Genomic DNA, 23,922 nt, shown 5'->3' with positions numbered 1-23,922 from the left:
TCCTGAGACAAGCTACTGTTCTCAACTCCCTTCCAGGGGCGGGCAGAAGTCTGGGGCCTTCGCTCCTGAGAAGCCTCTGGTGCCAGCTGCCTGCCCCTGTTTACCGTTCTGGGATGTGGCCCAGCCATAAAAAGTGTGTGCAGCCTGCCTGCCTGCCCTTTGCTCCTGGGGCACGTGACAGCAATGCACAAGGTGAATGCAGTCCCCACACAAGCCCCTGGGAGCAGCAGGCACTTCCCCCTCCTCCTGCTGGTGGCCTGGGAGACAGCACAGCTTCCCCGAAGATGGTGGGCATCTAAGGCCTGGGAACAAGGCAGTACCAGGGAAAGGACTATGCTTCCAAGAGCAGAGGAGGAAGGTTGGTGGCAGGTGTGGTTGGCAGCGCGTGGATTCTGACCTTCACAAATATTTGCTGTGTGACCCTGGGGTAACTGCATCTCCTCTCTGGGCCTCATTTAAGAAGTGGCTCAGGTCAAGTAAGTTTGGCAAGTCCCGCAGACTCAACCCTTCTGGGGGCGAGAGTGGTACGTAAACAAAACGAAGGCTCTGATATGTCCTGCAGCAAAGAAACCCCTTGACTTTTCTTTAATCCAGCATTCTCCATGCTTTGCTACCCAGGAGCCCCCTACCAGCCCCTGCTAGCACCCCAGGGAGCACCACACACTCTGGAGTGTGGGGGTGCTGTGAGCTGGAGGGCCATGCTTCAGCTGTAACTCGGTGTTCACGGCACGTTTTGTCACATGGCCTGGCCTCCGGCTTGACTACCTCCAAGCTCTGAGACTTCAGACAACTTAACTTAGCTTCTCTGAGCCTCAGCCTCCTCGTTTGTCAAATGGAAATGAAATACTTTGACCTATCCAGAATTTAGCACAGGGTAGGTGCTGTTTTTTAGCCACCTGCTTACAGGGCTGTTGTGTCCTACTGTGAGATGCTGGCGGGCCCGCCTAATGTCCCCACCACCCCAAGGCTGAGGACAGATGGTGGTGTGGAAGATCTGAGGCAGGGCAAGCCTGTCCCCAGCCACAGGAAAACCTCTGTCTGACGGGAGGGCGGTGGCCGGGCCTGGCAGGCTGGGTGAGCGGCAGGTGGGGCCCACGTGGAAGGTCAGGGGGCTAGGTTGGGCCCACAAGTGAGGTTGATCACCTGTCAACCTCCAGAAAAGAGGAAACCTTTATCTAAAGGGACTTTCAAGCAGTGTCATGGGCTGCCTTGTGAGGTAATGAGTTCCCTATCACTCAGAGGGTCCCCCCAGAGCCTGGGGTGTTGTGGCTCAACAAAGGGACCCCTCCTGGGGCACCTGGGTGGCTCAGTCGGTTAAGCGGCCGACTTCGGCTCAGGTCATGATCTCGCAGTCCGTGAGTTCGAGTCCCGCATCGGGCTCTGTGCTGACAGCTCAGAGCCTGGAGCCTGTTTCAGATTCTGTGTCTCCCTCTCTCTGACCCTCCCCCGTTCATGCTCTGTCTCTCTCTGTCTCAAAAATAAATAAACGTTAAAAAAAATTTTGTAAAAAAGAAAGGGACCCCTCCTGTCCTGTCGGACCCAGAAGCCAGCCCAGTGCTAAGAGGTATTCTAGCTTTCCTCTCGTGAGGAGCTGCTGTCACTTCTGTTTTGTATATAGCAATTTTATGTCCCCGTTCCCCCTGGGGGGCAGGCGCTGGTGGCTGGAGACTGGGGCTCCAGACAAACATCAGATATGGCTTGGCCTGCCCCTCAAAGGCCCATGGCCTGGTCATGGCCTCCAGCAAATCAGAAGCATGCCCATCAGCACTATGTTTTGCATGCAATTTCATCTGCAGACCCCTAATGCCCCGCTGAGAACTTCAGTCTGTAGAGCTATCCTATCGACTGCCAAGAGATCAGTGTGGGCAGAGCAGAGAGGGCCACAGCTCCACTCTAGGGGAGGACTCAGCCCAGCTCTAGGAATAGAAAGGGTCTCCTGCTCCCCAGGGTATGTGTGTGCACACGCACGTGTAACGGATTGTGATGGGGATCTGTCCGAGGAAACCAGCCTGGCTCCTGGTGGATGAGGTGCCCCACCAATGGGATGCAGAACCTGGGAGCACAGCAGGCCTAGGGGAGGGCGGCTGTGGAGGGCAATCCTGTCCCAGCACGGCCGCACCAGAGCCACTTTCTCTGAATCATACCAGATGGACCAGCAGCCTGATTCCTCATTTTTTACAGTCGCCACTCGCTGGTGTAACAAAACACATGCTCTACAGTGATACAGTCTGAACGTTTCAGCAAATTAAAAATGTTTATTTATATGCATTTAAAAATATCTCCGTATATAATAAAAGGAAGTACATTTTCATCTAACACTTTCCTTAAATCAGCACACATCTCCATTAGACTTCTGGTTTGATGTGAGACCAGGAGAAATGAGAGAGAGAGAGAGAGAGAGAGAGAGGCGGGAAGAGGGAAAGAGAGATTATTTACTGGTTGGGATTCCTAAGTGCTGTCTTTCTGCCAAGTAGTAACCAAACTTCCTCTGGGAGAGGGGAGAGGTGACAGCGGCTGCAGGGGACATCAAACACGCTTGGTGTTCTGAGGGTGACTGAGGGTTCAGTGGGCAGACTGACTTATGTGGACAATATCTTCTAGAAGATGTTGGGATTTTGTTTGTTTGTTTGATGAAGACCAGACTTTTCCAACAAGGGCTGTGGTGGGGCTTCCCAAAGAAGCCAATGCCTCCCCTCTATTCCCTCTTCCTGTGGTTCTCCGGACCTTCCGTAGGATCCGATGAAACCCACGTACCAATGGGAGGGGGTTGTTCAGCAAAGCCGGAGCCTGTCCTGTAAGAGAAGAGGTGACAGTCCCTGGGGGAGGGGGGAGTGGGTCCCGCCTGGGCCTTCCTGGAGTCAGGAGCTGCTGGCTTTTGCCCTCTTGGCTTCTCTCCAAAGCCCAGAGATTCAGTGCTCTGTGTGGCCTTGGGCATATGACTTCACTCCTCTGAGACAGGTTCCTCAGGTGCAAAATGGGGACGCACAAACCTGTCTTCCCAAGCTGTTGGAAAGAATTACAAATTAGATATTAGATATAAGCCTTCATCAAACGAACACAGTAGGGTTCAATAAGTGTTCCTTCCCTTCACATTCAGGCCCAAAGGGCTCCTTCCTCCTGTATCTGGAGAGCCCCTGGCCTGCCCTTGAGGCCGGACTTAAAGAAAAGGGCCTCTGGGTGAGCAGGTGTGCCCAGAACCCGCCAGCCCCTTTCCCAAAGCACACTTCAGTGTAAGCCCTTCTTGCCCCTTCCAGACTCCGGGGGTATGAGAGGCAGCAGACCCTTATCCTCACTCTCCCCAAAGACCTCCCCATGCTGGCTGATGGTAGGGCAACGCTATGATTTAGTGTCTGAACTGAGACACCTCTGAGTGAAAGGGGCATGATTTGCAATGCATACGCTGGGTCGACTAGCTTATACCAGTTCATGCCCATAGATGAAAGAACATGAATGCTCTAGCTAATAATTTCCTATCCTAGTCACAGGCTCACACGGACCCTCACGCTGCTCCGAGAGGTCAGTCGAGCACGGGGTGGCTGATGGCTCATCTTAGAGATGTGAAATTCTAACAGTCCTGAGGTCATACTGCTGGTGGGAGAAACCCAGGTGCTCATGATCTAAGTCACAGGCCATGACAACAACACGGCGACGCTTGCCCTGTCTCTTCTTGCCCAAACCTCTCCCAGGGAAAGGAGACATGTTCAAGACCTCCACCAGCCCAGAAGGTCCATGAGGCCTGACTCCGTCACTGGGGTCACTCACTAGCTCTGTGACCTTGACTCAACCTCTCTGCTTCAGTTTCTTCATCTGTAAAATAGGGATAGCACCATCTGTCTCTCCGGGTCCCTGTGTTGAGACAATAGGACCTAGCCCAGGATCTGGCACAATAAATACCGTGGGCGACTGAAAAATATCTGATTAATGGCTGCTGTGTCCTTTTCTTGGCAGAAGCGGGCAACCTCTAGTCAGTCGATAAACGCCAGCTGAGCCCCTGCTATGTGCCAGGCCCGGTGCTACCTGTTTTCTATGCACAACCTCCCTGGGTTCCTCGCATCATTGTAAGGGAGGGCAGATTCTTAACCCCATTCTCCAGATGAAGAGGCAGCACAGCACGCTTAAGGAATGCGGGCAAGGTCACACAGCAAAGAGGAGGCGCTGCCTGGATCGCTGGAACCTAGAGCCCCGCTGTTAGTGTCCGTGCACGTGGCCTGCCTCTCACTGCCCAACTGGGGAAAGGAAGGCCCAGAGAGGGCAGTTACCTGCCCAAGGTCACGCAGGAGACGGTGGCCCGAGGCCTCCGGACCTCCGAGGGTTTCCGTCTCGGACCCCCCCTCCTCCCGCGCTCGGGCCCCTCCAATCCGCAGCTCTGCGTGCGGGGGCGCGCGCATCCCCCCGGCTGTCCGTCCGTCAGCCGTCTGTCTGGGTGGCTACGCGGGCGCAGCCGTGCTCCCCTCCCCAGCCCGGGGCGCTGCGCAGGGAGAGGCAGGGCGTTCGCGGCGCCCGGCGCGCGCGCCCCACGCCCCACGCCCCACGCCCCACGCCCCACTCCCGCAGCCGACAGACGGCAGCGCCTGCGCCCGAGCCCGCGCCCCCCCAGCCGGTGCGCGGGAGCCGCCGGGGCAAAGTCGCGGCGGCCGGCCGGCTGCGCGATCTCTGGCTCCCTCGCTCGCTCTCTGCTCTCAGGGGAAGGCAAGCCGGGAAGCCCCGGTAAGCCGCCCTCCAAGATGAAGAAGCTCCAGGGAGCTCACCATCGCAAGGTAGGGCACGAGGACGAGGGGGCGCACATGGGGGCGGGGGCACACCTGAAGGCGGAGTGCAGAGAGAGGCCCGCCCCCCGTCCAGGCCCCGGGAGGGTCGGGGAGGGCGCCTGGACCATTGCGAGGTTCTGGGGGAGTCCGGGCTGAGCTAGATGGCAAGGAGGGGCGGGGTCGCTGTCTGCTGGGGCAGGGGGTGGGGGGGATGCGGTTGGGAGGAGGGTTGGCAACACGGCCTTCCCCATCTGGGGGTCGGGATGTGTGTGAGGGGACCGAGGTTCGTTGGGCCGAGTCCTTCGAACAGGTGTCTGAAACCCCAGGAGGCGTGGGGTAGGGCGGCTGGGGCCAGGCGCCCGCCCCTCTCCAGCCCCCCGCCTGTTTCCTCCGGGGGCTGATTGGGGTTGGGGATGTAAGAATAGCCGAGGGCCAGCCTTGAGCTGGACTAATTACAGGGGTGGGGGGCGGGGAGCCGCCCTGGTCCTCATCGGGTGCGCTCTACCCTGAAGCAGCGGCGGAGAGCCAGCAGGGGGACGCTATCTTTCCTGCCCGCGCTTTTGCCCTGCGGGGACCCACCACCTGCTTCTTCCCCACCGGCTTTAGCTTCCCTGCTAAGACCCCAGGCTGCCCCACTGCAGGGCTGGCAGGAGGCGAAGGCAGGGAGGGAGGAAACGGGAGACCCAAGGGATACGGGGGTGGGGTGGAGGCTGGCATGAGAGAGGTGGGCAAATCTGTGTTCTTGGAGCCCTGGGCCGGGACCTAAGCCCCTTCCCACCTCCTTCTGTGGGGTCAGACCTCCCGGCCTGAGGAGCCTGTGTTGTTGGGTCAAGTTTTCTCGCTTTGGGCTTAAGAGTGGGGGGTGGGGGCTGGGGGATGTGGTGACCCCACCGGGCCGGTAGGTGTAGTTATGAGAGAGAACTCACAGGGGCTGGTGTTATTGCCCCCCCCCCCCTGCTAATTCACGCTCTCTGCCCCTGCATCTGGGGCCATCGGTGTGTGTCTTGGGTCTTCTTGGGCCCTGCCCTCCGTTCTTTTCCATTCTCCTACTCTCTCTCCTTTCCTTTCCTCCCTCTCCACTGCCACCAGACCACACAGTATGTAAATAGCCATAGTCTGTAAAGCCTTATCTCATGTAATCCTCCAAAATTCTGGGGGCTAGGTCTCTCTAGCCCCACTTTATAGACAAGGCAAAAACAGATGTGGGAGATGCAGCTAGCTGCTTTCCTAAAGATGGGCTGAGTAGCCTAGGACCAACAGGGCAGGGGTGGGGCCGCCTGGCCTCTGTGTCCCCTCCTTGGGTCTCAAGGTGAATGGGGCAGGGAGTGAGGAATGCCAGGTATCAGCAAAGGAACAGCGGTGTTCAGAGACGAGCACTGGGCTGAAAGTCAGGGAGGGTGGGTTCAGGTCTTAGTCTGCCCTTAACTTGCTGTTTGACCTTGGGCTTGTCTGTTTCCCTCCCTGAAACTCAGTGTCTTCATCTGCACAATGATGAAGTTGGACTCCACATTTCTATTGTCTCTCGCATCCTGAAGAAGGTGTGAGAGCCTTGGCTTGGGGCAGGCTAACCTCTTCCGGCCCCTGCTGCTGCTAGTGACCTACATCTGTTGGTTCTTAAAAGAGGGGGTGCAGGTCTGGCAAACCCACGATTCTGTTTCTGCGTGACTCCGGATAGGCGGCGGGGGGGGGGGGGGACCGGGGGTGGGAGCTTCACACACAGGCGGAAGTGTGAAGCGACTCATTAAGCTTCCAACCCTGCCCCATTGATTTGGTCACTTGTCTCCCAGCCAGTCCCATCCTCTTTGTGCCAGCCTCCTGGGATTCATCCATGGTGGGGTTGGGGGCTCCAGGTGGTCTTGAGATTGGCTCATCTTTGGAGGACCCAATCTCCTGTCCCTGGAACAGGAGCAGGCTTCCCTCTGATCGGAGGAGGTGGGGGACAGAAGAGCTGGCAGCATCCTGCTCTTGGAACTCTTGTCACCATGGAAACAGAGAGCCGGGACTGCTCTGTGAGCAGAGAAAGGGCAGCAGCTTCTCAGGAGAGATCAGAGGAACCTCATTACTGGGCCCTCCTGCCAGCTGGCCTGAACAGGGTTGGGGGGTGGTCACAGGGTGACTGGCCTGTCACACTACCCCATTTCATGGGCCAATGTTAACTAGCTGCTCCTCCATACCTCCTGGAGCTCGCCTGGCAGGGAGTGATTCCAGAGAGCTAGTACCCACCCAGCTGGGGAGGGACCTTGTGGAAAGGGGCATCAGAGGGCAGGGGTGAGTTTCAGATCAGTCTGGGGGCCACTGCTACCCTCAGCCCAGCATGTCTGAGATCACCGCAAGCCCAGTTACTGGAAAGGGCTTTTTCACGCTCTTCCTCATTATCACCATCACCCATAATTATGCCAGGCTGTCCTTGCTGCCGCTGGCCCTCTGGCCAACAGCCAGCCTCAGGCAGGATCATTACTATGGTCGCCACTGTCACTGAGAGTCACCTCAGTACTGTTACCCCCGTTCTGCCACCTGAACCCATTGCCCCACCCCTGTCACCGCAGCCAGCCAGACACCTCCAGTCCTGTGACACCTGCACTCTCCCTTCCCCGTCTTTATCCCTGCAAAGCCTCCTCTGTCACCACCCAGTTTGTGTGTAGATACCTACTTGGCTGGTGCCGGGAAGGGGAATTTGAGGGGGGCGGGGGAAGTATCTCATCAATAACTGATTACTGAGTCCCTGTACTAGGACCTGATCTGGTCTTCAACCACTGTAAGTGCCTCTGGTGAAGCCTCCCTCACAGACCATTAGAACCAGAAGACTAATAGATAGACCTACACTTCTCTGCATAAAGCTCAGCATGCTAGCTTCTTAAAACCCTTTTCTTAAATAGAATTGCAGAATACTGTCTGTTCTAGCCCCTATTTGGAGAATTGCAGTGGGTATTGGTCCATTAAAGGATCTGACAAGTCTTGCAGTAAAGAAAACTTTTGCTTTATGTTAACCCAGTGTTTCCCAAACTTCTTCTTCTTTTTTTTTTTTTAAGTTTACTTATTTATTTTGAGAGAGAGTGTGTGCACACAGGCCTGGGGAGTGGGGGGAGCAGGAGCGGGGGGAGGGCAGAGAGAGAATCCGAAGCAGGCTCTACGTTGTCAGCCATGTCAGCGTAGAGCCCAACTCGGGGCTCAGACTCACAAACCATGAGATCATGACCTGACCCGAAACCAAGGGTCCGATGCTTAAGCAACTGAGCCACCCAGACGATCCCTCCCGAAACTCCTTTGCCTCAAGAATCCTTTTTGCCGCTGAGCACCTGTGAACATCCAAAGGGATGTGTTTTTGGAAACACTGATTTATTCAATGCCTTCTGTGTCTAAATGGGGAAACAAGGCTCAGAAAACTCTTTCCTAAAGTCACACTGTGAAGTGGCACCGACCTGGGACTAGAATTGTAGTCTCCTGACTCCCAGTCCAGAGATATCACTGTTTTCCTATAACCACTGCTGAGCAGGAAACAGGGCGTCCTTTCTCCTCTCTCAAAACCATGAGATTTGATAATCGGCCTTCTTTGCAGCTCCATTCTTCTCTGCCAAGGGTCTGAATTTCAGAGGCAAGCAGGAAGGGTGTGGCTGTCCCTTTCTTCTGACCCATTCCAGGAGACACTTTGGGGACTGCTCTCTGAATTGTAGATAGTTATCCTGATATCTTTGGGCTCCCCTACAGGCTAACTCACCCCCAGGGCCAGCATTCTAAGCGGCTGGAGGAGGACCTCCATTTCCCAGCCCCAGTCTGAAGGGAGAATGCCCAGTGCACTTCCCCACCCTCCTTAAATTGCAGGAAGGGATCTTAGGGACCGCTGGTTTCCGTTCCCCTCTGTGCACGTATCTCTCCTGTAATGACAGGAAGATTGTGACTTTCTGAGATAGACCAGAACTCAGTAGCCTCTTTCTGCTCGTGAACTAAGATTCACAGCACTCCATAGGCCTCCCTGAGCCACTAGAGAATGAATTCAATTCCTCCCTCAGGGGAACCCGTGTTCCCTCCAAGGCCTCTTCTTTCTATGCTAAGGGCCCCTACTTCTCCCCTGTCCTCCTGTGACTACTTCTCCTGAACACCGTCCTGTCTGGCCACCTGCCCAGTGGACAGGCTCCAACCTATGTCTTTCTTAAAATGTGGTGCCCAGGATAGAGTAACAAAAGGCCAGCACCACGGGCACCTGGGTGGCTCCATCGATTAAGCATCCGACTTCAGCTCAGCTCATGATCTCACCATTTGTGGGTTCGAGCTCCGCATGGGGCTCTGGGCTGACAGCTCGGAGCCTGGAGCCTGCTTTGGATTCTGTCTGCCTCTCCCGCTTGCACTCTGACTCTCTTTCTCTCTCAAAAATAAATAAACATTTTTTTAAGAAATTTAATTCTCTCTCAAAAATAAATAAACATTTAAAAACGGTTTTTTTAAAAAAAGGCCAGCACCAGCAGTTGAAGACACGGGCTCCAGTGTCAGGAAGCTCTGGGCCCGAGACCCAGCTCTCCACCAGCCCGTCGCATAAAATCATGACACCTCCGTGAGCCTCGATGTTCCTCATGAGTGAAGCAGCGCTTAGACCAGTACTTACTCAGCTCGTAGCGTTATTTTGAGAATGAAATCAGGTGAAACGTTGAGTGCGCGGAGCGCGTAGTAAGAGCTCAGTCCAGGGTAACTGTCATTAAGATCGTTGTCGCATCGTCATCCACATAGGACCATCCCTTCATCTGACCTCTGTGCTAACCAAACTGAGACCCAGGTAGCTCTCAGTGCTTGAGCCATCCTGCTGGCCTCATACGTTTGTAGTTCCCTGCAACCCAGAGACGCTCCTGCGTAGGACCACGTGAGCCCAGGCAAGAGCGGTTGATTTTCCCAAGCAGGAGAGTATCTTTGCATTTAGCCCTGTTTGATTTTATATTCTTATTTTTGTTTAGGGGGGGCGGAGGCATCACAGTGCTACCCTGGCCTCACCTTTCTGCCTCACCCCTTTGGTCTCTCCTACTGGCAGCCCATTACCCCAGACCTACTGATGACCCCCAGTGACCAGGGGGACGTGGACCTGGATGTGGACTTTGCCGCGGACCGGGGGAACTGGACAGGCAAACTGGACTTCCTGCTGTCCTGCATCGGCTACTGCGTGGGCCTGGGGAATGTCTGGCGCTTCCCCTACCGAGCCTACACCAACGGAGGAGGTAGGGGCCCGAGGGCCTGCCTGAGGGGTGTCTAGGCTAGTGGGCCACGGCTGGGGGTGGAGTGAGGTTTTAAGTGGCCTTGGCCACCATCTCCCCTGCGACCTTGAGCAGAAATGAAAGCAGTTCAGTTCTTTGAACTGGGGCTTTGAACGGGGCTGGGAGAAGCGAGCTCCCTCTGCCTTGTCTTTTTTCATCACTCATCCCCTCCTCTGTCTCCCTCATGCCCAGTGCGGATACCTGTTCGGCTCTCCCCCAAGGCCTTGGCTCTTCCCGGACCCCAAGAGATGGGCAGAGAGGCTTCCTCCACTTCTTGAGAGCAGCCTCTATCTGCCTCTCAGCGATCACTGTGCTTTCAAAGTTCTCCCATCCCCCCCTTCTCCCCCACCCCCGCCAGGACCTCACTCCATCAGTCATTCTCACTCTCAAATCTTCGATCCGCCCTCCTGTCCTGCTTCCTTCCATTCAGACTGCATACGTGAAGTCTCCCCCATCTTCAACAAATCCTCCGCCGTCCCTGCTTCGCCATCAAGTGACTGTTCGATGTCTCATTAACAGTAGCTGGGGTTGAACACTCACCATCTGCCAGGCCCCGGGCTTGGTATTCTCACTTAACCCTGACGACAACCCTCCTGGGCGGCACCATTGTCCTGATCTGACGGCCAAGGCTTGGAGAGGCCAGGTTCCTTGTCCAAGGTCATCTGGTGGCCGACCCAACATTCCACCTTCCATTCTGCCTTCTCAAGAGCCAGCGTGCTCCCACCCGCCCTCGAAGCCTCCTTCCCATTTCTGCCAAACTCATTGAAGAAACACCTATTGGCAGAGCGACAGAAATCCAAATAGGAGTAGATGAGGAAAGGAAGAGATGAATTGCTGTGACCAGGAAGTGTGGGACTGTAGCTGGCCTCTGATGCTCTAGAACTCGATAATGGCCCCAGTTCTGCTGGCTCTCCCTTTCCCTGGTTCCTGATTCTGTTTCTCTCTGGGTGCTCACCTCATTTTCTGCTGGGACAGGCTCCCTCCTTGAGGTTGGGCTGGGGGGTGGGGGGGCACAGACAACTCTGGAATGACTTTATCCTCAGAACTGTTCTCTCTGAGTGAATCCATATAGGACCGCAGGGAAGGTCTTGAACTGGCTTGGCTTGGGATAAATACATCTGAGGGGGTGCGGTGGGGTGGCTGTTGTAAGTGACAGTCCTCCCAGAGCCCTATAGTGGTGGGCAGTTCTCTAAAGGAGACAGCTACCGGTATGAGAAGCAAATGGGGAGGGATACTGGGCACACGGGATGGCCCGTGGCAGCCACAAGCATCTAAGGGGGCGTGGCAGATCGGGGCCAGATTCTGCAGGGTGTTCATTCATTTCCATACTGAGGCGTTTGCACTCTTCTCCGGCAGGGAATTCACTCCTTTATTCATTCACTCACTCAGTGTTTGCTCGAGGCCCAGCCCTCCTCTGGGCCCTGGGGCTGCAGAGGTGGGGAGATCCCCACCAGCCCCCTTGGCTCTCAGTGAGCTGGTATAAAAGGACAGTCCCAGTCCGCACGAGAAGCGCTCCGTGGGGTCGCAGGTGTCTGCCATCAGGGCAGGGGCGGGGCCGGAGCTGGGCTTTAGGGGAGCTGACCCACCCGAGACCTTCCCCAACCTCCTTCCTCCTCGCAGGTGCCTTCCTCGTGCCCTACTTCCTCATGCTGGCCATCTGTGGCATCCCCCTCTTCTTCCTCGAGCTCTCTCTGGGCCAGTTCTCCAGCCTGGGACCCCTGGCCGTCTGGAAAATCAGCCCCCTCTTCAAAGGTGAGGCGTCATCGTCCCAGGAGGGGCCCGGGCCTGGGGGAGGCAGGGAGGCTGCCCCCTTCCCCCAACCTCTAGGCAGACAGGGGAATGAAGCTCAGAGAGGGGATGGCTTCCGGAGGCCACACAGCCTGGCCTGCAGGAGGCCTCGACCTGAGGGCAGCCCCCACTCCCCCACCCCCAGGTGCCGGCGCGGCCATGCTGCTCATCGTAGGCCTGGTGGCCATCTACTACAACATGATCATCGCCTACGTCCTCTTCTACCTCTTCGCCTCCCTCACCAGCAACCTGCCCTGGGAACACTGTGGCAACTGGTGGAACACAGACCTCTGCCTTGAGCACAGAGGCTCCAAGGATGGCAATGGAGCCCTGCCCCTCAACCTCACCAGCACCGTCAGCCCCAGCGAGGAGTACTGGAGGTCAGGCCGCCGCGGGCCCCTAGGCGCCGGCAGCAGGGAGGGGGCGAGGATGGGCCGGCGTCCCCCAGGGGCTCGGCGTGCACCTGGAAGGCCGAGTGCCGGTGCTGGTGTTAGGTGGACCCCGGTTCTAATCCCAGCTCTTCAGTGACCAGCTGTGCAACCTTACCCCATATATTTGGCTTCTGATGCTCTGCCTTTGACGTGGGTCTGGTCATATATTTCTGAGGGTCACTGTGAGTATTAAGGGAAAGAAGGTACGATTGTGCCATCCAGCCTGTTGGATAATCATGCTGAGTAAATGCTGGCGGACAATCTTGATGCTGGTGACAACAGTGATAGGAACCTTGCTGGCCGCGGCTTTGCCCCGCGTGTGTGGCGTGTGGCAGGGTGACCAGAGGACTCTCAAATCTCCATCCCCCACAGCCGCTACGTTCTCCACATCCAAGGCAGCCGGGGCATTGGCAGTCCTGGGGAGATCCGCTGGAACCTCTGCCTCTGCCTGCTGCTTGCCTGGGTCATCGTGTTCCTCTGTATCCTCAAAGGTGTGAAGTCTTCGGGCAAGGTAGGGCCTTCTGGGAGGCCCTAGAGGCCTGAGGGGCTGGGAGGTGTGAGGACTTCCCGGAGGAGGCAGGGCATGGACAGAGCCTGAGAGGATGAATAGACTTCCTACTGGGAAAAAGTTCAGGGGCAGGGGCGGGGGGTGGGGGGGGTGGGGGGGGGCTAGGGATTGGGAAGGGGGAGGAAGAAAGATGTGGCGGTAAGGGTGGGCAGTGGCTAGAAACTTGCCAGGGACAGGACTGATCTGTTACTCAAGCTTGCATCCTGACCCAGTGCTTGGCACTTTGAAGAGGCTCCGTCCGCATGTGTTTGTTGAATGTTTGGAAGGTGGGTGTATGAGTCAGAGGTAACTGACCAGAACCCAGTTGTCACACTCGATTGGAAAGTCCAGAGGGTGTGCTTCAGGTATAGCTGGGTCTAGGGGTTCAAAGGATGTTATCAGGAATGTGGTTCTCTTGGTCTCTCAGGAGTGCTTTGTATCTTACCTGCTTGGTGAAAGGTTCTCCCTTGCTCCAGTTCTCAAAAACCCTAGAACTGGGTCTCACTGTGTAGGCTGGGTCATGTTCCCATCCCTGAACCGATCACTGTGGCCAGGAGGGTGGGGTGCTCTGCTTGGCTGGGTCTGGTCAGGTGCCCACCTCTGGAGCTGGGAATGGGGTCAGTCCCAGCTAGGAAAAGTCAGGTGACTGGTGTCTGAAAGAGGCCAGATGGATGCGAGGCAGACAAAGCCACGGATGCCCACTTGAGGTTATGAAGGGTGGGAAGGACCATGAAGCTGTTTTAGAAAGACTTGGAAACCTTCTGAGTGGTTTATTCACTCATTTATAAATTAGAACTTGTCCCTGTGCAAAGTGCTGGGAAGTGTCGCCCACGAGGAACAGAACCAAAAGAAAGACTAGAAAGGTAGGGTAGAAACCAATGAGAAAGAGGGGAGAAACAATCATGGTGCAAGTCAGGACAGTGACGAGCTTGAGACCTGGCGTTTGCTGAGAAAGTGGCTGGAGGTTTGGGAACAGGTGGAGACAGGATGGAGGGGAGTTTGGGAATGTGCAGTGGCTGCTGACCACGCAAGGTGGGCTTTCCTGGGCTAGGGGCACGGGGGGTGGACGCATCGGAGGGGAAACTCTCATAACCCCTGCAAGGCAAGGCTTCCGGGCAAGGGGGCGAAGGCAGCCTGGACCAGGGCACTCCAGAGCTGGAGAAAGTGAGTGGGTCAGGGACTCCTTGGGAAGCAGCGACAGGACTTTGCTGAGGGATCCATGTGTGGAGGGAGGGGCGCAGGGAACGAAAGAAAAGCATCATGAATGATGGCTCTTCTCATCTTGGCCTACCCAAAGATTGGGGAAGGCGAGTTGGGTAAAATGGGGACTTCTGGAAAAGGAGCAGGGTGGAAGGAAGGTCACCCCTGCCTTCCCTCCCCACTTATCCTGCCTCAGGTGGTATATTTCACGGCCACGTTCCCCTACCTCATCCTGCTCATGCTGCTGGTCCGAGGAGTCACCCTCCCAGGGGCCTGGAAGGGCATCCAGTTCTATCTCACCCCTCAGTTCCACCATCTGTTGTCTTCCAAGGTGAGGCCCTCGGGGCTGGCGCATAGAGGGAGGGGTCAGGCCTGAGCCAGGGAAGAGAAAGAGGGCGCCCCTGGGGAAAAGAAGGTGGGGGGGCACCTGGGTGGCTCAGTCGGTTAAGCATCTGACTTGGGCTCAGGTCATGACCTCGCGGTTTGCGAGTTCGAGCCCCGCGTTGGGCTCTGTGCTGACACCTCGGAGCCTGGAGCCTGCTTCGGATTCTGTGTCTCCCCCTCTCTCTGCCCCTCCCATGCTCATGCTCATGCTCCGTCTCTCTCTGTCTCTCAATAATAAATAAAACGTTAAAAAAAAAAAAAAAAAAGAAGGGGGTAGGAATCCTCCATGTGATGGGCCCCTGCTACCAGACCCTGGGCTCGGCTCTGTGCTCAACACTGTGTGTCTCTTTCACTTATTATTCTTCACCATCCTGTGAAGTAGACATTATTCTGGGGCACGTGGCTGGCTCAGTCAGAGGAGCGTACGACTTTTGATCTTGGGGCCATGAGTTTGAGCCCCACATTTGATGTAGAGTCCTAAAAAAATATATAAACCTTAAGGGGCACCTGGGTGGCTTAGTCCATTAAGCGTCTGACTCTTGATTTTGGCTCAGGTCATGATCTGGTTCCTGAGTTCAAGCCCCGTGTTGGGCTCTGCACTCATGGTGCCCGCTGACAGTGTGGGGCCTCCTTGGGATTATCTCTGTCTGCCCCCCCACCGTGCGAGCACGTGTGTGCTCTCTCTCTCTCTCTCAAAATAAATAAAACTTAAAAAAGAAATGTAAAAAAAAGGGAAGACATTATTCATCCATTTTACAGATGAAGAAACTGAGGCCCAAAAGAGTGATAAGCTTAAGGTCACAGGGCTAGGGAGTGGCAGAGCCAGAATTCCAACCCAGATCTGACTCCACACCCCAAGGAGGGCATTTGTAATTATGGAAACAATGGTACCGACAGTTTTAACATTTCTCATTTATTAACGGATGCCCGCCTGACCACACCTTAACACTTTGCACATACGTGGTCATTAGTCCTCACCACCACCCTCATTTCAGAGGAGGGGCCCGAGGCTCAGGGAGAAGCTGTGGCATGCCTAAGCCATACAGCTAGAAAGTGGGGAGCTAGAATCAAATCCGGGTGCCTCCAACTCCAGGGAGGAGGGAAAGGGGTTCCAATGGGCTTATTGTCAATATGAATCTACTGAAAATTTACGTGAGACGCCACTTCCTTCAGAACTGGACCAAGCTTAGCGATCATCTAGATCCTGGATGGGGAAACTGAGGCCCGGAAAGGGACTTTCCCCAGTCCTGCAGTGTAAGTGCTGGAACAGGGTTTGCTCCCAGACCATGTCACTTGTGAGCCGGGCTCCTTACCGCACCATCCCTGAACCTGCCGACTCGCCCTCACTCCACCTCCTTCCTCCTCTTTCCTTGGCCCTCTGGACGCCACGGTGTGCAGACCCTTCTCTTTGCTCTCCATCTGCACCCTTTCCTGCCACAGGTGTGGATCGAAGCTGCTCTTCAGATCTTCTACTCCCTGGGTGTGGGCTTCGGGGGTCTCCTCACTTTTGCCTCCTACAACACGTTTCACCAGAACATCTATAGGTCAGTGCAGCCTCAGAGCCCTCGAGGCCAGAGCAGGGAGGAGAGTGGCTGGCCAGGGCGGGCCTCCTGGGGTGAGGGCGGGGCCCGCTCACTCTGGCCTGGACTTCTGTGCCCGGACCTCTCCCGGCAGAGACACCTTCATCGTCACTCTGGGCAACGCCATCACCAGCATCCTGGCTGGCTTCGCCATCTTCTCCGTGCTGGGCTACATGTCTCAGGAGCTGGGTGTGCCTGTGGACCAAGTGGCCAAAGCAGGTGGGCAGGCCGGCCAGCCCTGGTGGGTGAGGGGGTGGAGCGGGGGGGGGGGGGGGGGCACCGCTGGGGCTGGGGCTGGGCCAGGGAGCACAGCGCGGACCGGCAAGGTCGCGGATGGGTTTGTCCAGTGCGTGTGTGGGTTTGCGCGCACACGAACGCGTGTGCCTTTGCCGGTCTCTGGGTGTCCAAGTGCAAAGGGGGTGTGCGTCAGCCTGAGTCCGGAGATAAATGGATTTCTGTGCGAGAGTGTCTTATGTTTGATCACGTCTTAGTAACTTGCCTTGTTTGTCCAAGTGAGTCATTTCCTATGTCAAGAGGTCTGTGTGCACGTGAACTGAGGGTTCAAATGAGGATGCGAATCAGTGTCTGGTGCCAGTGGACGTGTCTAAGTGTGTGTGTTAGTGGGACTGTTTGTGTCAGTGATGGTATACGTAAGTGTATGCAAGTGAGGTTTTATGTTGGGTCTTGGGTTTATTCATGCACTCATTTTTTTTTTTTTTTTATTTTAGAGAGAGAGCGGGGGAGAGGGAAAGAGGGAGAGAGAGAGAGAGAGAGAGAGAGAGAAGAGAATCTTAAGCAGGCTCCATCGTCAGCATGGAGCTCGATGTGGGACTCGATCCCACGACCCTGGGATCCTGACCTGAGCCAAAATCAAGAGTCGGATGACCAACCGACTGAGCCACCGAGGCACCTCTCACACATTCATTGTTAATCCATGTATTTTATCAATCTATGTTTCTTGAGCACCAACAATGCACCGGCCTGCGTCCTAGGAGTTAAGTGTTAGAGGTGTGCAGATAGCGTGCGTCTCTGGGCTTGGCTGAACTAGTATGGCCCGGTGGATGTAAGCGACCACGTGTGTTTGAGTGTGCATGTGGGGGGCCTGCCCCGTGCCCCAGGCTGCTGACTCTTTGTGCCCTTGGCCCAGGCCCCGGCCTGGCCTTTGTCGTCTACCCACAGGCCATGACCATGCTGCCTCTGTCGCCCTTCTGGTCCTTCCTTTTCTTCTTCATGCTCCTGACTCTTGGCTTGGATAGCCAGGTGAGCCTCGTGTGTGCCAGCGGGCCCCCTGTGGTGTGTGTTTGTGTCTGTGAGGTGGGTGCGTCTGTGTGTGTCCATGTGTGATGTGTGTCTTTGTGTGAGATGTGCGACTGTGTGTGTGTGCGTCTGTGTGTGCTGTGTCTATGCGTGATGTATCCGTGTGATGTGTCTGTGTGTACCTCTGGGGGTGTCTGTGCACGTGTGCTGTGAGGGGGGCAGAATTCTGACCCTCCTCCCCCCTCCCCCCAGTTTGCCTTCCTGGAGACCATTGTGACAGCTGTGACAGACGAGTTCCCGTATTACCTGCGGCCCAAGAAGGCTGTGTTCTCGGGGCTCATCTGCGTGGCCATGTACCTGATGGGGCTGGTCCTCACCACCGACGTGAGTGGTGCTTCGGGGTGGGTGGGCAGCTGGTGGGTGAGGCAGGGGCAGGCGCCCGCAGCAATGTCTGTGATCGTTCCCTGGGCTACCGGCTTGTTCCCGTTCGGGAGGAAGCTGGCCCACCCCAGGCACTCTCCTCGAGGGCAGCTAGGTCTAGGACCCAGAGTCCTGGCTTGGAAGTATAAAAGACCTGGCCTCCAGCCTGGTTCCTGCTCTGGCTGAATGACCCCAAGACAAGTGGCTTCCCCTCCCAGAGTCTGTTTTCCCACCAATAAGATGGGGGTCTACGTCTAGGATTGTTGTGAGACTCAGATAGGATGGTGTGTGTAAAGGGCTTGGCAGGTAGACGGCCGTCCCACTGTTACCGTCTTGCTGTCACCGCTGGCCTGGCTGCTTCCTGCCCACCTCCTGCCTGGAGAAGGGGTCGCAGCAGGGAGCAAGACCGGGCTGAGGGAACCCCAGAGCTGTGACTTGTGTTCCAGGGGGGCATGTACTGGCTGGTGCTTCTGGACGACTACAGTGCCAGCTTCGGGCTAATGGTGGTGGTGATCACCACGTGCCTCGCCGTCACCCGGGTGTATGGTGAGAGGGGCCACGGGAGGCGGCGTTGAGGCTCCCCACCTTGGGAGGGTGGGAGTCTACTCTGGAGCCCGCCTGCACTGGGTCCCCGGTCCCAAGGGCCAGGGTCTCCAGTCGGGGCAGTTGGGGTGGAGGAGGGGCTGCTGGTGGGGCCATTCTCCTCCCCTCCCCCGTGCAGGCATCCAGAGGTTCTGCCGGGACATCCACATGATGCTGGGCTTCAAGCCGGGCCTGTACTTCAGGGCCTGCTGGCTGTTCCTGTCCCCGGCCACGCTTCTGGTAATGGGTGGGAAAGAAGGCTGCTGGCTGGGGCCCCGGGGCTGAGAGTAGGGCCCCGCCCTGGGCACTCAGGCTGGTAGGGCTGCCCTGGCCCTGGAGTGGGCCTCTGTCAGGGCTGAGGGGTGGGTGGGCACCAGGATCTTGGTCTACTCCCGTCCCCTTGATGTCCCCAGCTGTTGTAGCCGGGCTGGCCCTAGCCCTGCATTTGGTTGGCAAAATGAGTGGGGCATTCTCAGGCCTCGGGGCCTTAGGGCGGGGGCTTTGAGGCTCGTGTGTTTGCTTGTGTCTGTGCTTTCTTGGCCTTGGAATTGAAGCAGTTCAGGCACAGGCTGTCTCAGGAATTGGGTGCTTCAGAGCTGGGCTGTCTCAGGCCTTGCAAAGGCTCCGAGGATGGACCATCTTAGGTTCTGCACAGCTAAGGTTATCTCCGACACTGGGTGGCTCTAAGCTGGGCTCCCTCAGGCCTTCGGGTAGTTCAGACCTGGGCTACCCCAAGCCCTGGGGCCTGTGCAAAGCCCACTGTGATGCTGGGCCCCCCGCCTGCAGGCCCTGCTGGTATACAGCATCGTCAAGTACCAGCCCTCAGAGTACGGCAGCTACAGATTCCCAGCCTGGGCAGAGCTGCTGGGCATCCTGATGGGCCTGCTGTCCTGCCTCATGATCCCAGCCGGCATGCTGGTGGCCGTGCTCCGGGAGGAGGGCTCGCTCTGGGAGGTAAGTCTGCCCTTGGTCTTCCCGACCCGTGGCCCGGCCCCGGGCCCACCTGCTGGAACAGAACACATCTGTACCAGCACCTTATCCAGGGCCTTGCAGGCTTTTCCAGCCAATAGCCTGAGCTATGAATCCTGCTTGGGGTAAGGCAGTCTCAAGGGGCTTCGGGTCCTGCCCTGTGGCCCCCGGGGCCACGCAAGGCCTCTGAGGGGGAGCACACTCCAGAGACCACCGATGTTGGCCAGTGTCCACGGGTGTTGGGGAGAGGACAAAGGAATGGCCCAGGGTCCCACTGTGAGTCGGGCAGAGGTCAGGACCCAGACTCCGGTCACCAGCCCAAAGCTTCCCTATGAAACTCAAAGTCAGAAGGCAACACTGAGGGACCCCAGAGGGTGGACTGTCACTCTTCTCCCTGCTGCAGCCCACGGGTGGCCTGAGAACGGGCTGATGGTGGGAGCCCTGCCCACGCCAGGCTTTGTGAAGAGATCTAGAAAGCACAGAGAATGCAAGCTGTCTGGGCACGGGGATCTGCAGGCCTCAGAAGAGCGGAGTGGGCCAGTGGGTGTGCTATGATGCTGTGTGACCACTGCAATGTTCTGCCCCTCTCTGAGCCTCATCACACTCTCGGGACTTCTGACGCCATGGGTGTGGAGTCCTCTGGGGGCAAGAGGCTGTCATAGTGAGCAGAGCTGAGGGAGGCTACTAGGGCCTGGGAAGAGCCTACGGACCCCCAAACAGAGCCAGCTAGTGCTGGTTCATAAGAGCTAATTGTTAAATACTCAGGGATATTGTGAGCCAGTTGTTAAACCATCGATAACTTGAAACTGACCTTGGTGGTAATATTTACACCACCGGAACTGGTGACAAATCGAGCCTCCTGTGCCCCTCCATACACCACCCCCAGCCTGCTCGCCAGCTCCCTACTTCTCCCACCTCCCATAGAGCTCCACTGCACCTCAGCTGTCCCCCACCCCACCTTCATATCTCCACCTAGAGAGAGGCTCAGAGCCCTCCCCCTGCAGAAATCACTGCACCACCCAGACCACAGGCTAGTCCTGGAGTCCAGCCACCGCTCTGTCTCCAACTGCTGTGTGACTAGCAAATGCCTTGCTTTCTCTGAACCTCGGGAGCCCCACCTGTACCTCTAAAGGAAACCTGTCTCCTTTCGTGACAGCCAGGGTGTCTGCAAAGGAAAGGAGGAGACAGCCAGGTGGCGGGGCCATGTTGTTGTGGGGTCAGCACTGCAGAGGACTTGCCCAGGTCCGGAGTGCCACCTTCAGAAACCAGGGCTTCTAGCACTGACACACTAGGAGGAATCCTAGGTCTGCCTTTTGCCAGCTGCATGACCCTAAGCAAGTTAACACACCTCTCTGAACCTTGCTTTCTCTCTCCTTAAAGTGAGGACAGTGACACCTACCCATAAGGGTTGCTGTGAGAAGAAAAGAGGCTCGTCAGCATCTTCAGAACTGTGAGGGGCAGAAAAGCAGAGTATTCTAAAAGTTTAGGATGGAATCAGACTGCCTGGGTTCAAACCCCAGGATGACCACTGTGTGAGCTTGGCCAAGGTGACCGACCTTGCTGAACTTTACCTCCAGATAGTATCTGTGGGAGTAGAGGATGAAAGTCATAATGCCCCTTTCCCAGGGACTCTGTAAGGACTGAAGAAGCCCACATTTAGCGTAAGGCTGGAACATGGTGAATGTTTTGTTCCCCACCAGGGATTCTCACGGGGGCGATTTTGCCCTCAGAAGCCATTTGGTAATGTCTGGAGGCACTTTGATTGTCGTAAGAGTACAGTGTGCACAGGGGATGCTCCCAGGATCCAGTGGGGAGAGGGCAGGGATCTACTAACCATCCTCAGTGTGCAGAACAGCCCTTACGCAGGGACTCTCCAGGCCGAGACGTCCACAGTTCTCAGGTCAGGAAGCCTTGATCTAGGCACTAGTGTGCAGCTGGGAACAGACCTAAGTCCTTGCTCTCAGGGAGCTTGTATTTTAATGTGGGAGACAGACAATAAACAAACAAATACATAAAGGTAGTGGCAAGTACTAAAAAAAAAACCAACACAGAAACAAAAACAAAAAACAAACCCTAAGTTTAGGAATAGAGAATGATGGAAGGTGGTATTTTGGCCAGGGTGTCTGGGAAGACCTCCCGGGGGGTGGGGGTGTGTGTGGGGACAGACACCTGACCAAATCGACAAGGTGATCTATCTAGCTTTGGACGGGGAGAGCATTCCAGGCAGAAGGACAGTCGGTGCAAAGGCCCTGAGGCAGGAGGGGCTGGCATGTTTGAGGGCAGCAAGGGGGTCGGCGAGACTGGATCAGAGCAGGTGAGGGCAGAAGGAGAGTGGTCGGAGCTGAGGTCAGGGAGGCAAGCAGGGGCCAGGACGTGGAGGCCGTGGTGAGCACTTTGGGTTCCATTCTAAGTAAGATGATAAGCCACTGGCAAGTTTCTGAGCAGTGGGGTGACGTGCTCTACAACAGTTAAGTGTCACCATGCTTTGAGTATGGAGCCATGCTAGGCCTCGGGCTAGGGGCACTGCACACGTTATCCTCCTTGAATCTGCACCCAGCAAGGCTCCACTTGATGTTGGTTGTCCGTCTGCCTTCAAGGGTCTGGGGCTCTTCTCCCTGCAGCTCAGGCAGAAGGCTTTTGGGAATGTAGTTGGAAAAGGGAGGAACCCTGGAACGTCCAGACTTAGTCATTGTCTTAGTCACCTCCCTCCTCCCATGGAAACTGGGGCTTGAGAGGGAAAGGTCAGACATCAGAGTCAGAGCGAGGCCAAATGTTAGACCCTTGGAAGGTCAGCGACAGTCCTGTCTCAGTTCTCCTGCTTCCTGGCTCTTTCCCAAACTGCCCAGCTCCTTAGGACTCGGCATTTGTAGGGGAAGGCACCCAGAGTGGGCTCCTGCATTGCAGTCACAGCAGACACCATTTACTGGGCCTTGCCCTGTTCCCGGCACCCTGCTAAGTGCTGCATCTCAGGGCCTGCCCGTGAGGGCATCATGATCCCCCAGCTACAGAGGAGGAAACAGAGCATGGAAAGCTTAAATTCCATGCCCAAAGGCCACCCAGCTCGTGACAGCAGAGCAGGACTCTCATCCAGGCGTGTGGCTCACTCCCCTGGGGAAGGTGCTACTGCCCGGGCGCCCTGCGATTCTTGCGCGGACTGATCCAGGTGCCGTGGTGAGGTCTCTGCCCGGTGCCCGGCCCCCGGAAGCACTGCACCACGAGCGCCGGCCGTTTTCACAGCTCTCCTTGCTCTGCTGCAGCGGCTCCAGCAGGCCAGCCGACCGACCATGGACTGGGGCCCATCGCTGGAGGAGAACCGGACTGGCATGTACGTGGCCACGCTCGTGGGGAGCCAGTCACCCAAGCCACTGATGGTGCACATGCGCAAGTACGGGGGCATCACCAGCTTCGAGAACACTGCCATCGAGGTGGACCGCGAGATCGCTGAGGAGGAGGAGTCTATGATGTGAGACAGGAGGCAGGCGGACAGCCTGCCCGGCCGCAAAGGGTAGCTGTGCCCTCTGGGGCTCTGAGAGGCCCCGAGGCCGTGGGAGGTTGCCCCGGGTGATGCCGGTCCCCCGTGCAAGTCCTTTCTTGTGGCCTCTGCCTCTCCTCCGTCTACCTTCTCCGCGCGTGCACACAAACCCACTCAGAGCTCAGCCCTCATTTCGCAGATGGATGAACTGAGGCCAGGGAGGAGGGACTTGCCCAAGGTCACATGGCGGAGGGGACTGGACGCCAGGCCTGCTGGCCAACCAGCTCCCTTTCTCATGTGGCAGGTGGGAGCATCTTCTCATCTCCGTTCAGGGCCCAGACTCCTCTCTTTTCTAGGGGAGGCTCCCCATACACTTCGAACAGCCAGAATCCGAGCTGGGCAGGGACGCCCAGGGCATGGCAAGGCCCACGAGGCCCCAGGCATCAAGGGTTAGCAAGTCAGGTGGGAGAAGGACCCCTGAGGACTCATGTGCCCACCAGGTTTCCTGAAGGAGGTGGGGCCCGAAGGCCCTGGAGGATGGGGCAAGTTGGGAGGGAGAGAGGAAGAGGAGGGCAGGGGATGGAGGCCCCCGTGTAACCCCCGTGCCTCCCCTGGAGCCCCGGGGCAGACACCAAAGTGTTCCCAGGTTACAGCAGGGTCCAGGTGGGAATGACGAATGAGGGGGAGGGGGAGGAGGGACGTGGGGTGGGCAGGGGTTTGCATGATCTGGGTGTGCTTTCGATAGAATATCTTTCAGGGTCAGCGTGCAGGGTGGCTTCGAGGGGACAGGGCGGAGGAAGCAGGCCTGTGGAGGGCAGGCAAGAGGGGCGGTGGCCTGAGTGAGGGGGTGGGGTGGGGAAAGGAGGAGGACCCCACGCTCCCCTCCCCCCCAGAAAAGGGCCAGCAGCCTCCCACACTGGACCCCTGCCCTCTGGTGTAGGGAGCCCTGGGCATGATTAGGACAGAGGACACAAGTGGACAGGTGGGAGTGAGGGGTCTTAGTCAGGACCCAAAGTCCCTGCATTCCCTTCTCCCTGCCCTGGCGGCCCTCACTGTCTCCTCCAGCTCCGGGCACTGCTGGGAAGTTGGCCTTGGCTGTGGACGACCAAGGCAACTAAGAGGCTTGGAGATGGTCCGCACACGTGGCTGTCTGGTCCTGATGCTGCCCACCCCTGCTCCCGGACGCGGGTCCCCGGGCCCAGGCATGGGGGGTGGAGCCAGCGAGCCCAGGGCAGCCGACTCCTCAGCCCCGTGGCCAGAGGCCTTGGCATCTTCAGTCCCCGGCACAGGAGGGGCTGTCCTGGGGCCCC

At 57.0% G+C, this 23,922-nt stretch overlaps 1 protein-coding gene across 3 annotated transcripts; it reads left to right on the top strand.

Moving 5' to 3' along the window:
* The first annotated feature begins 169 nt into the window (after positions 1-169).
* SLC6A7 (solute carrier family 6 member 7) lies at positions 170-23,552 on the top strand. 3 transcript variants are annotated; one of them, XM_053200293.1, is made up of 14 exons: positions 180-358; positions 9,763-9,946; positions 11,603-11,734; positions 11,916-12,150; positions 12,574-12,712; positions 14,145-14,279; positions 15,773-15,876; positions 16,007-16,131; positions 17,060-17,172; positions 17,422-17,553; positions 18,036-18,135; positions 18,311-18,411; positions 18,958-19,125; positions 22,398-23,552. In XM_053200293.1, the coding sequence occupies exons 1-14, from the start codon at positions 197-199 to the stop codon at positions 22,605-22,607; spliced, it is 2,040 nt and encodes a 679-aa protein (XP_053056268.1). In that variant the 5' UTR covers positions 180-196; the 3' UTR covers positions 22,608-23,552. The 3 variants fall into 3 exon arrangements, with proteins under 3 accessions (XP_053056277.1, XP_053056268.1, XP_026932898.1); XM_027077097.2 differs by lacking the exon at positions 180-358 and adding an exon at positions 4,126-4,757; XM_053200302.1 differs by lacking the exon at positions 17,060-17,172 and having other exon boundaries at positions 170-358.
* Positions 23,553-23,922: the final 370 nt, after the last annotated feature.

Source organism: Acinonyx jubatus, chromosome A1 (assembly GCF_027475565.1).
Source record: "Acinonyx jubatus isolate Ajub_Pintada_27869175 chromosome A1, VMU_Ajub_asm_v1.0, whole genome shotgun sequence".
Classification (NCBI taxonomy): Eukaryota; Metazoa; Chordata; class Mammalia; order Carnivora; family Felidae; genus Acinonyx; species Acinonyx jubatus.
This window is presented reverse-complemented; position numbering and strand designations above follow the sequence as displayed.